Source organism: Saccopteryx bilineata, chromosome 2 (genome assembly GCF_036850765.1).
Source record: "Saccopteryx bilineata isolate mSacBil1 chromosome 2, mSacBil1_pri_phased_curated, whole genome shotgun sequence".
Lineage (NCBI taxonomy): Eukaryota > Metazoa > Chordata > Mammalia > Chiroptera > Emballonuridae > Saccopteryx > Saccopteryx bilineata.
Genome location: NC_089491.1, coordinates 361537989 through 361550728, shown reverse-complemented (window position 1 = coordinate 361550728; position 12740 = coordinate 361537989). Strand labels below are relative to the sequence as shown.

Here is a 12740-nt window from a genome sequence, read left to right as displayed (position 1 = left end):
TTTTGATAAGTGTACTGTACATACCTATGTAAGCGTCACAATTAAGATAGAGACCATTTTCATCACTCAGAAGACTCCCTCATGCCTCGCCTCCATCAGCTCTCACCCCTAAACCCCAGTTTAAAGGAACCACTGATCTGTTTCCTGTCACTTGACTAGATTTGTCATTCCTGGAATTTCTTATATGTGGAAACATAGTTTAGGATTGGTTAAAAGTGTGGTTCTGTCCACACCACTGTTTGTACATAAAATAAAAGTGTCATAGGAATAATGGTGTCTGAACCTCCAGGCTTCTTATAAAAGTAAGAGCTGTGTGTGTTGAAAAATGAAAAGTCGGGCATGAATTAAACTAGTAGGATACAGGGGATGAGCTATTGAAATGGCCTGGCATTTTAGTTTGATATTTATGTGTTGTGTGGAGCAGTTGCTTCCTAGTATATACCAGGCTAGGCAGAATGACCCCCTGCTGTGTCTGAACACAATGATGCCTCTGCATCTGTAGAGTTCTGGGCATGACTTGGTGGGAAGGACCCAGTGGTGGTGCATTTGGTGGTAATAGAGCCTTGTTCCCATGCATATTTCTGTAGGTCAGAGGACTCATTCAAACAGTACTTCAGTGAGATGCCCTGGCTCGCTGTCCCCTACACCGATGAGGCCCGGCGGTCGCGCCTCAACCGGCTATATGGAATCCAAGGTAGGCATTCCTGACTCCAGGGGCTTCCTGGAAACCTGCTCATCAGGGCTCCCCCGGTCTTTGGCTTTCCTTTCAGAGGGGAAAGAACTTCTCTATTTCCCTGAGTGTTCACTTGCTTTACCATTATAAAAATTACATGTAAATTTTACATTATGTAGGTTATACCTCATTGAAGCTGTGTTGTTGTTTTAGAGACAGAGAGAGAGTCAGAGAGGGATAGACAGACAGGAACGGAGAGATGAGAAGCATCAATCATTAGTTTTTCGTTGGACACCTTAGTTGTTCATTGATTTCTTTCTCCTATGTGCCTTGACCGTGGGGCTACAGCAGACTGAGTAACCCCTTGCTCTAGCCAGAGACCTTGGGTCCAGGCCGGTGAGCTTTGCTCAAACCAGATGAGCCCGCGCTCAAGCTGGCGACCTCGGTGTCTCGAACCTGGGTCCTCTGCATCCCAGTCCGATGCTCTATCCACTGCGCCACCGCCTGGTCAGGCGAAGCTGTTTTTTAAGCAAAGAACTTGTCCAGGTGAGATAGCCACTTCTCACACCGCGGGCCTAGTGTGTTCTGACATGGCCAGGCCACAGAGTGCGCGCTCCCCAGTGACTTGTCCAAAACCGTATGTGTTACTGTCAAACAGACCTGAAAGTGGTCTTTGGTCCTCTCTCTCAGACTTGAGTCTTAGTTTTCTCATCTGCAAAATGGGCATGAGAAATCTTTGCCACAAAGACTTGCTGGGAGTTATCAATAGGATGTAAATCACTTCTCATGATTCATGAAGCATATGGCAGAGGGAAAGTAAGTATTTATTACCTTTTAGGTAAGAAAATGGATTTCTCCATTTTCTCTAGGACTTGAAGCACTAATCCTGTTTTTCAGAAACAATGATTGTTAGTGAAGCAAACTGTATTTTTGTTCTTTATTATGTAAATACCTCCTTCTAGCCTTCACCCAGCCACCTGTTTTCTTGACAGAGCACTTAACTGGCCTGTTAAGAGTTCAACTCAGCCTGACCAGGCGGTGGCGCAGTAGATAGAGCGTCAGACTGGGATGCGGAAGGACCCAGGTTCGAGACCTCGGGGTTGCCAGCTAGAGTGCGGGCTCATCTGGCTTGAGCAAAAAGCTCACTAGCATGGACTCAAGGTCACTGGCTCGAGCAGGGGGTTGCTCAGTCTGCTGAAGTCCCGCAGTCAAGGCACGTATGAGAAAGCAATCAATGAACAACTAAGGTGCTGCAATGAAAAATTGATGCTTCTCATCTCTCCCTTCCTGTCTGTCTGTCTTTCCCTATCTGTCCCTCTCTTTCCTTATCTCTTGCAAAAAAAAAATAAAAAAGAGCCTGACCTGTGGTGGCGCAGTGGATAAAGCGTCAACCTGGAATGCTGAGGTTGCCAGTTCAAAACCCTGGACTTGCCTGGTCAAGGCACATATGGGAGTTGATGCTTTCTGCTCCTCCCCCTTTCTCTCTCTCTCTCTCTCTCTCTCTCCCCCCTCTCTATAATGAATAAATAAAATCTTTAAAAAAGAGAGAGAGAGAGAGAGAGATTATTTAAACTCATTCCCTTTGTACCAGATCCTGGTCAGCCAAGACAGATACAGCTAATATTTGAGTTCTCAGTGCTCCTTGTGCTATATGGGGGGGGGGGGGGGGCAAATGAAGACTTACCCACAAATTCCACAGTTTATGGGGGAACTCATCATATTCTTTAACCTTTTTCTTCATTTACAATAAGCACATAGCTTTGTTTGGAGCTGATGTTTCAAAAAAATTTTAATTTAAAATTGGGTCTTCTCAGTTTCAGATGTGCATAAGAATCACCTGGAGGTTTTATGTACGTGCAGACTCTGACTCAGGTGGTCTGAGTCACTCAGCTGGGAGTGACCCAGCTGCTGCTGCTGGTGGTCCAGGGGCCACATCTTGGGTATTAATAGTGTAGGTCTATAAAAAGGAAAAAAAAAGTTGGTTCTGGCTACGGTAGAGCATCAGCCTGGCATGTGGAAGTCCCGGGTTTGATATGTGGTCAGGGCACACAGTAGAAGCAACCATCTGCTCTTCCACCCCTAGCCCTTCTCTCTCTCTCTCTTTCTCTCTTCCCCTCCTGCAGCCATGGCTTATTCGAGTAAGTTGGCCCCAGGTGCTAAGGGTGGCTCCATGACCTCACCTCAGGTGCTAAAAATGGCTCGGTTGCTGAGCAACGAAGCAGCGGCCCCAGATAGGCAGAGCATTGCCCTTTAGAAGGCTTACCTGGTAGATCCTGGTCAGGGTGCATGCAGAAGTCTGTCTGTCTGCCTCCTTGCCTCTAAGTAAAAAAGAAAAAGAAATAGTGTAGGGCTGTTAATTTTTTTTAGAATGTTGGCTGCTAATGCCTCCTACTAATAAAAAAGATGAAAGCAGTCCCTTTCCAAAGAGAAGTGAAGTGGACATGACATTGTTTATTAGTCTAGAAGGAAAGGCACCAAGTTGGGTAATTTAAAGGAGACATGTCAGGCTTATTTCCTCCCAGCACTCGGTTTGCAGAGAGATTTAGAGGCTTCGAGCATGTGTCCTTTGGGGTATGAACAGAAAATTGAATTGCCACTTTATAGGGATAAGTAAACTTCATTTCTCTTAATTCATTTATTTATTCATGCAACAAATATATGCTGAATGACTTTGAACAACTTACTTAACCTCTCTTTTATCTATAAAATAGGGAAGTTTCAGTGTTGGGTACAAAGTAGGCACTTAATAAAAAACTAATTATCTCAGGGGGAAAAAAGGGAAAGAATTCAATTTTACAACCTAAAAAAGATCAACTTTTGGATGTCAATCAAAAAGCTTAAACAAAGGCAGCCAACAATATCAATAACATGATGGCAAAGAATCAATATCCTTTACAGAGAAAGAGCTCTCCCCAGATGCCACTCCAAAAGAGAAAGAAAAGACAATTTAGAAAACAAAGGTATGAGGTAGGCAATTAACCCCATGTTTATTGTCAGAATGAATATGAAAAATATTCAACATAATTTACTTTCATGAATGAGAGATAAAAACTGAATTTGTATCTCTCACATTTGCAAAGAACTCCCCCATCAAAAATAATAATAATAATCTCTAGTGTAGGAAAGACAGCAGATTGCTAGTATGAATGTAAATCAGGACTTTTCTGGAGCAGAATTGGCAGTGTACATCAGAGGCCATTAAAAAATCTATACAACCTGCCCTGGCCGGTTGGCTCAACGGTAGAACATCAGCCTGGTGTGTGGAAGTCCCGGGTTCAATTCCCAGCCAGGGCACACAGGAGAAGCACCCATCTGGTTCTCCACCCTTCCCCCTCTCCTTTCTCTCTCTCTCTCTCTTCCCCTCCAGCAGCCAAGGCTCCATTGGAGCAAGGTTGGCCTGGAGGTTGAGGATGGCTCCATGGCCTCCGCCTCAGACACTAGAATGGCTTCAGTTGCAACAGAGCAATACCCCAGATAGGCAAAGCATCGCCCCCTAGTGGGCATTCCAGGTGGATCCTGGTCAGGCACATGCAGGAGTCTGTCTCTGCCTCCCTGCTTCTCACTTCAGAAAAATAAAATAATAATAAATAAATAAATCTATACAACCTTTCATTTAAAAATCCCACCTGTAGGAGTTGATGCTCAAGAAATTACATACCCTGGAGCACTCAGCAGTGGCTGAGCTTCTCTTGAACAGATAGTGGCTTTTTTTTTTGTTTATTTCTTTCAAATTTGTATTCTTGGATTTTCATTACAGACCATGGTTCTTTCTTTGCTTTAGTCCATAAAAAACCCAGAGCTGAATTTGTAATCAGTTCAGCGATTTTTGTGAAATTGACCATCATTTCTGTGCATGCTCTTGACCCTCGCTTTGTTTTCTCTTCCTTTCTTGAGGGGTATATTTTTATCTGTTTTTATTGGATTATATCATATATATTATATCACTTTTTTTTTACAGGGACAGAGAGAGAGTCAGAGAGAGGGATAGACAGGGCCAGACAGACAGGAACAGAGAGAGATGAGAAGCATCAATCATCAGTTTTTTGTTGCAAGACCTTAGTTGTTCATTGATTGCTTTCTCATATGTGCCTTGACCGCGGGCCTTCAGCTGACTGAGTAACCCCTTGCTCGAGCCAGCGACCTTGGGTCCAAGCTGGTGAGCTTTTGCTCAAACCAGATGAGCCCACATTCAAGCTGGCGACCTTGGGGTCTCGAACCTGAGTCCTCAGCATCCCAGTCCAACACTTTATCCACTGCGCCACTGCCTGGTCAGGCATATATTATATCACTTTTTAAGCCACCTCAAATCCTTTCTGGAAAAAGATGGAGTAGATTTAAATCCATAGGATTCTATTTCTCAAGTTCCAACTGGCCACCAGTACTGAGCTCTGTGGGAAATAAGAAACCAGAAGGGTGGCCCGGTACTGCCCTTGAGTTGACAAGATGAGACTTACATTGAGAAATTACTAAAGAGCTGAATCATAATGTAAAAGGTGTTGGTCAACTAAGTGCCGTTTTGTATGGATGCTTAGTAGACTGACACTTGTCCCAGAAGAGTGGAACCAGGTGCTGGGCCTCATTCAGCCACTTTGCTTGGTCAGGACACCTCTCCACATTTCCAAGGATAAGACATCAGTGGGGTAGAATCTTTTCTTCTCCAAGGCATGAGTTGAGTTGTCTTTTCCTTGATGTGGGGTCCAGCATGGTGCCGGCATTCCTGGTGGTCAGTGCTAAGGCCATGGGGTCACCTGCAACAATTACCCCGGGACAGCCTATATATAATGCATAGCCAGTTTGAGGTGGGCAGTCTCTGCCCTTCCAGTGCTCTGTGAGATGCTTCTGAGGACTCTGTTGGGTGAGGGGCATGCATAGGCACAGAACAGCAATCTCCTAAGAGACACCATGAGCTCTTTAATAAGAATTCAACAAGAGTTTTGGACATACCACTAAGGCTGGAGGGCACCCTTCTGTGGACTGTTGGCCCCCAAAATGAAATTATTTTCTGTGTGCGTTCAGAAAGCAGAGAAGGGAACTCTCAGATTCTCCAGGTGTCATGTAAATATTACAGATGGAGGAGCCTCGGTTCAAGACGGCCAGAAAGTGGGCGACCATACTGAGGAGGAAGAGAATGGGGAGTTTGCAGAGCCACATTCACTTGGCACAGTCTCTTAAGGCCCTGGCAGTGTGGGGATGCGAAGTACACCTTGGCCCCTGACTTCAAGAAGCCCTCATTTGAGGATTAGAAAGCTGATCTGGAGAGGATCTTTGCCCAGGCCAGCAGCAGCCAGCCAGCCATGCCACACTGAGCCAACTGTCCAGGGCTGATGGTGCCATATTCTATAGAGCTTTCAACACCATGCAGAGGTCCGTGGACTTGACTCTTTGGACTTGTGGAGCCTTTTAAATTTTTTGATTAAGGAGAGATCAGTACAGAAGTGACATTTAAGCTAGACTGGAAGAGAAATCCCAGAGGTTGGTTGTCCACTGATATTTCTTTTTTAAATTGAGGTAAAATTGGTATATAACATGATATTAGTTTCAGGTATACAAGAGAGTAATTTGATATTTATACACTGTACATAGTGATCACCACAATAAGTCTAGTTACCATCCATTTCTATATAATTGACGCCCTTCACCCATTTTGTCCACCCTCAGCCCCCTTTTCTACTGATAACCACCAGTCTGTTCTTTATGAGTTTTTTGTTGTTGTTGTTCATTTTGTTTTTTAGATTCCACATGTAAGTGAAATCATACATTTGCCTTTGTCTCTCTGACTTAACATAATACTCTCAAGATCTATTGGTGTTGTTGCAAATGGCAAGGCTTCCTTCTTTTATGGCTGAGTAGTAGTCCAGTGTGTGTGCTTGTGCACGTGTGTGCATACTTGCACACCATGTCCATTTATTAACTCATCATTGAGGGACATTTAAGTTGTTTTCATATCTTGGCTATCAAAAATAATGCTGTAGTGAACATAGGGATGAATATATCTTTTTAAATTAGTGTTTTTGTTATCTTCAGATTAATACCCAGAAGTGGGATTGCTGGGTCAAATGGTAGTTCTCCTTTTAATTTTTTGAGAAACCTCCATACTGTTGTTTACGGTGGCTGCACCAATTTATATTCCTGCCAACAGTTTGGAGGGTTTCCCTTCCTCCACATCCCCTCCAATACTTGTTATTTCTTGTCTTTTTGATAATAGCCATTTTAATGGGTGTGAGGTGATGTCATATTGTGATTTTGATTTGCATTTCCTCGGTAATTAGTGATGTTGAACATCTTTTCATGTGTCTGTTGGCCATCTGTCTTCTTTGGAAAACTGCCTATGTAGATTATTTGCCCATTTTTTAAATTAGATTGTTTGTCTTTTTGCTGTTGAATTCTTTATATATTTTGGATATTAACCCCTTATCAGATATATAATTTTCAAATATTCTTTTCCATTCAGTAGGTTGCCTTTCCATTCTGTTGATGGTTAACCTTTGCCTTGCAAAAGCTTTTTAGTTTTATGTCAACCCACTTGTTTATTTTTGCTTTTGTTGCATTTTAGGGTCAGATCCAAATATTTAATGCCAAGGAGCTTACTGCCTATGTTTTCTTCTAGGAGTTTTATGATTTCGGATCTTACATTTGTCTTTGATTCATTTTGAGTTAATTTTTGTGTATGGTCCAGTGTCATTTTTTTGCATGAGTCTGACCAGTGTTTCCAACACTATCTATTGAAGAGACTGTTCTTTCCCCGTTGTGTATTCTTGGCTCTTTTGTCATAAATTAATTGACTGTATATGTATGGGCTTATTTTGGGGCTCTCTGTTCTGTTCCATTGATCTTTGCATCAGTTTTTATGCCAGTACCATACTGTTTTGGTTACTATAGGCTTATAGTATAGTTTGCAATCAGTGAGCACGGTTGTCCCGATTTGTTCTTCTTTTTCAACATTGTTTTTGCTATTTGGGTGTTGTTGTTTTTTTATGGTTCCATACAAACCTTAGAATTATTCGTTCTAGTTCTATGAAAAATGCCATTGGAATTTTAATAGGGATTTCATTAAATCTGCAAATTGCTGTGGGTAGTATGGTCATTTTAACAATATTGATGATTCCAGTCTGTGAGCATAGGATGTCTTTTCATTTATTTGTGTCTGTTTCAGTTTCTTTCATCAGTGTCTCACAGCTTTCGATGTACAGGTCTTTCACCTCCTGAGTTAAATGTATTCTTAGGTGTTCTTTTTGATACAGTTGCAAAAGAGATTATTTTCTTACTTTTTCTTTCTGAGTTTGTTAATAGTGCATAGATACACAACATTTTTGTGTCTTGGTTTTTGTATCCTGCACCTTTCCTGAATTCTTGTATTAGTTTTAACAGTTTTATGGAGTCTTTAGAGTTTTCTATATATAGTATGTCATCTGCAAATAGTGACGGTTTTATTTCATGGTTTCCAGTTTGGATCTTTTTACTTCCTTATCTGGCCTAATTGTTGTGGCTTAGGCTTCCGGTACTGTGTTGAATAAAAGTGGCAAGAGAGAGCATCCTTGTTTTATTCCTGATCTTAGAGGAGAAGCTTTCGGCTTTTCACTGTTGAGTATGATCCACTAATATTTCAGGTGGACACGGTAAGCACCCACTGTGACCAGGCCTCAGGGTGGGGTTCACAACAGGCCTTCCTGTGGAGAATGGGAAGCTGCTCCCTTAGGCTTGAGAGCAGGTGGCCCAACCAGCCTCTGCAATCCAGTGCCCATCTCCTTGCCTCTGCCTCCCTCCACTCTCACAGGGTCACTTATTATCTTCTGCTCCATGCATGTTTTTGGGTCTCGTGTACGTTAGGGGTCTCGTTTCTGGTGGAAGCACATGTTGTTAGTAAGTTCTTATGCAGCATTTTACATAGATCTAACCAGTCAACGATACTGTTCTGACAAGTACAAGAGGAGGTGAGTTTTTGCACCCTGCTACCTCTAAGTACCAAAATAGAAGGTAGGGCAGATTTCCAGCCCGTTCTAGGGGTTGGAGTTGCTGAGAACCTTTCTTTTCATCCTTGCAGAGGCTGGGCCAGGAGCAGTGATGGCGATGTAGACCAGGGCTAGCAGGGACTTGCCCCGTGACCTTGAGCTGAGGTTCCGAGGCCATCACTTTCCTCCCTGGTGGTCTCTCCCATGGGACAGCCTCATCTTCTTTGCATAGCCCTCCTCCAGCCTCTCTCCTCTGCAGACCTGCTTTGTGGGAGTATGGCCAGATCTCCATGATTCCCTCAGTTTCCTTCTTTTCTACCATGAAACATCTCGGTTACAGCACCAGGTTCCTAACACAGAATATCTAGGCATCCATTTTTCTCCTTTTTTGTTAGAAGTATCACTTCTTTCTAAGATTCTGCCTTGTTCTAAGGTCTTGCTCTTGCCCCCCATTTCTCTTTGCCTCCGTGTCTCTTGTCCTCCTTTTCCAACATCACAAAATGCTCAGCTCTCCCTTAGTTCTAAAAAACAAAATCTCAGCATCCCCTAAAGCTAATGTCTTATATGAATGGCTCAGGCTTCCGTAACAACACACCATAGGCTGGATGGCTTAAGCAGTGGGAAGATTTCTGACAGTCTGGAGTCTGGGAAGGCCGAGGTCAAGGTGCCAGCTGGTTTGGTTCCCAGTAAGGGTACTCTTCCTGGCTTGAAGATGGCCACTCTGTTACTTACATGGAAGAACGAGAGACCTCTGGTGTGTCTTCCTCTTTGTTTTTGTTTTTTTTTGTCTTCCTCTTTTCGTATGGGTGCCAGCTCTATGGAAATTGGACCCCATCCTTATGACTTTTTTCATCTCTTCACAGGCTCCATCTCTAAATGCATTGGGGTTTGGGGCTTCAACGTATTAATTTGGGGGCAGTACAGTCCATACCACGTACCACCCCCCTTTTCTTCTCCCAAACGCCAGAATTCTCAAAGACACTCCCAGAGCCTCAGCCTCTTTGACTCCTACCATGTGACAGGCCTTGTGTTGGTATGAGGAACACCAGCATGATGAAGTGATGGTCCCTGCCCTCATAGATCTGAGGGGTACCACTTCAGCTCTACCAGCCCCAGCAATGAGCTGGAAATGGTCTCCCAGGTGCCCGGGGGCTCCTGTGCACAGACTATTTAACAAAATGTAATTATGTGCCTGTCATGTGCCAGGTGATTGTACATGAACTGAAAAGGCAAAGGTCCCTGACCTTGTGGAGCTCACGTTCTAGCAGAAAGAGTCAGGCAATAAACAGAATTAAAAAAAATAAAGTGTACAGTGTGTTGAGTTATGAGTGCTGTAGATAGAAAGTAGAACAAAGTAAAGGAATTGGGAATACAGGGTAGGATTAATGGGATCCACTTACAGACTTAATTAAACTTTAAATATTTTAAACTGTGATTTATAAATTTAAATCTTAAAAAAGAACACTTCTCCGAAAGGACAAAATGTTCCCAAGTTCTTAAGTAAGCCTGTTAACTCTAGTAAATTAAATTTATAAATATGGTGATTCTTAAGTTCTCCTAAATGGAGCAGTACTGTTGGTAAGGTTTTAACTTAAAATCATAACTTGGAATCAGTTTCTCGGTAACACATTTTTGTCTTGGAATCACAGGACTGCCCTGTTACTCTGCTGGGCCGCTTCCCTTAAACAAAAACAGACGCGGAAGTTAAATATCCAATATGTATGGGTGTCTTGACATACACAAACGTTAATACTGTGGGTTTGATTCACATTTCTAAACATAATTCTAGGTCTTCCTAAATTTGAAAGGTGCTCCCTTACAAGGGAAATAATCGTATACTTCCAGTTAGACCATTTTGGAAGTCTCTTCCCGCGCTCATTGAAGTTCCGTATGTGGATGGCCCTCGTCACAGTGCTGTCTCCTTGCCTTCCAGACAGGACAGTCTTCGCCTTTGGAGTCCTTGTAGCTTAAGGCCCCTTGGTTTGGGGTCATTTCTGAATTCATCTCTTGCTTGAAAGCTGGCACCTCCCCCCTAGGCTGCACCGTCCCTCACTTGAAGTTTGCTCTTCTTTACCTCTGAGAATATTTAAAGACTTCCAGTCTAGCTCTGAATACCTTTGAACTTGAAGGAGTTGTGTATTCTTTCATACTCTTCATAGCATCACAAAATTGAAAATGATTTTACCTTGAATTCTGAATATTTCTGAGCTTTGTGTGACTCTGTGGTTACAACTTCCAAAGTCATTCCACTGATATGTTTATGTGTATGTATGTATGTGTAGTCTGAGCTGTTTTTTTTTTATTTTCAGGGTCAGAGAGAGAGTCAGAGAGAGGGATAGATAGGGACAGACAGACAGGAACGGAGAGAGAGAGAGATGAGAAGCATCAATCATCAGTTTTTCGTTGCGACACATTAGTTATTCACTGATTGCTTTCTCATATGTGCCTTGACCGCGGCCTTCAGCAGACCGAGTAACCCCTTGCTGGAGCCAGCGACCTTGGGTCCAAGCTGGTGAGCTTTTTTGCTCAAGCCAGATGAGCCCACGCTCAAGCTGGCTACCTCGGGGTCTCGAACCTGGATCCTCCGCATCCCAGTCTGATGCTCTATCCACTGTGCCACCGCCTGGTCAGGCTGAGCTGTTTTTATTCACAGTTCTTCTGGTACCAAATGTGTGGGGTTCTTTCCCCCACACCAACCAGTTCTTTGACACCTGCTGTCACATGTGTACAATTCAGTTTGGACACCATGTACCTGGAGTTAGGGTTGGAGCCCACAGAACCTGCCTCTCTCCCACGTCAGATGTCAGTTGCAAGTCCCAGTACTTTTGACTGATTGGCTCTAAATTGGTTCCTGTGACCCCTCCTCAGCTTTGATAATTTGCAAGAACAGCTCATAGAATTCAGGAAAACATTTTACTTACTAGTTTATTATAAAGGATACAACTCAGGAACAGCTAAATGTAAGAGAGGGCAAGGGAAGGTCCCTGAGGAAGGGGTGTGGAGCTTCCATGCCCTGGCCAGGCACGCCACGCCCCCAACTGACCTCCACGGCACCAGCACCAACCTGGAAGCTTTCTAAACCCATTACTTAGGGGTTTTAGGGAGATTTCAGTATATAGGCATGATTGTTTAAATCACTGACCATTGGTCATTGATTTAATTCTAGCTTTTCTCTTTTCCTACCAGGTTAAGGTTGGAGGCAGGGGTGGGTGGGGTGGTGGTGGAGCAAAATGAGCCAGCATTCTAATCATGTATTTCCGTGACCAGCCACCATTCTGAAGCTATTTAGGGACCCCCAGCCTCCAGCCATTCATTAGCATACAAGAAGACACCCTCACCACTCCCACATCCTAAGGGTCTTAGAGGCTCCTGTATCAGGATCTGGGACTAGGACCGAATATTATAACAGAAGGTGCTCCTTTCACCCCTTATCACTCAGGAAATTACAAGGGTTTTAGGAGTTTTGTGCTAGGAACTGGGGACGAAGACCAAACATTTATTTATTACTGTAGTACCACATACACACACACACACACACACACACACACATACACACACACACACAGAGTCACTGCAGGGCTTTACTGTTCATGTCAGCACATCCTCCAGGGCCGGCTCTGGCTGAGCCTATGCTCTGCTTTGACTCTGTCCTGGACTCTTGCTGCATTTTCTGTCTCCTCCTGAAGCATTTGATGAAGGTGCTTTCACAAAGCAGGACAAGGTACATTCCCCACTCCCACCCCCACCCCCCGAGGTAAGCCACCTCCACCTGGCCTGTCTTTGTGCCTCACAGTAAGTCAATAACGTGACCTGACAGTATTTCGTATATTGAGGTACAGGAGGGCAGAACTTCCCTGTGTGGTCCTGACAGGCTCCAATGAAATGGCTCATGCGAAAAGAACTCAGATGCCTCTCAGCATCTCGAGAGCCAGGCTGAGAGCGTGCCTGGGTTCTAAGTGTCAGCAGCATACTGCAGGAGGCCTTGCATACATGCCAGCAGTGTGTTGAGATGCCCATCCAGATGTGGTGAGAGAGTGTGGATCTTGAGACCAGACCTCTGCTCCACGAGTCCCCCTTTTACAACGCGGCAGGGCCTGCTGCAGCCTTGATGGTGAGTT

General features: G+C 43.9%; 1 protein-coding gene across 1 annotated transcript in view; it reads left to right on the top strand.

Moving 5' to 3' along the window:
* Positions 1-12740, top strand: part of NXN (nucleoredoxin) — a 179105-nt gene that overhangs the window by 152216 nt on the left and 14149 nt on the right. Inside the window, exon 5 of the mRNA XM_066263098.1 lies at positions 588-694. Coding sequence (XP_066119195.1) covers positions 588-694 — 107 coding nt within the window. The remainder of the gene's footprint in view (positions 1-587; positions 695-12740) is intronic.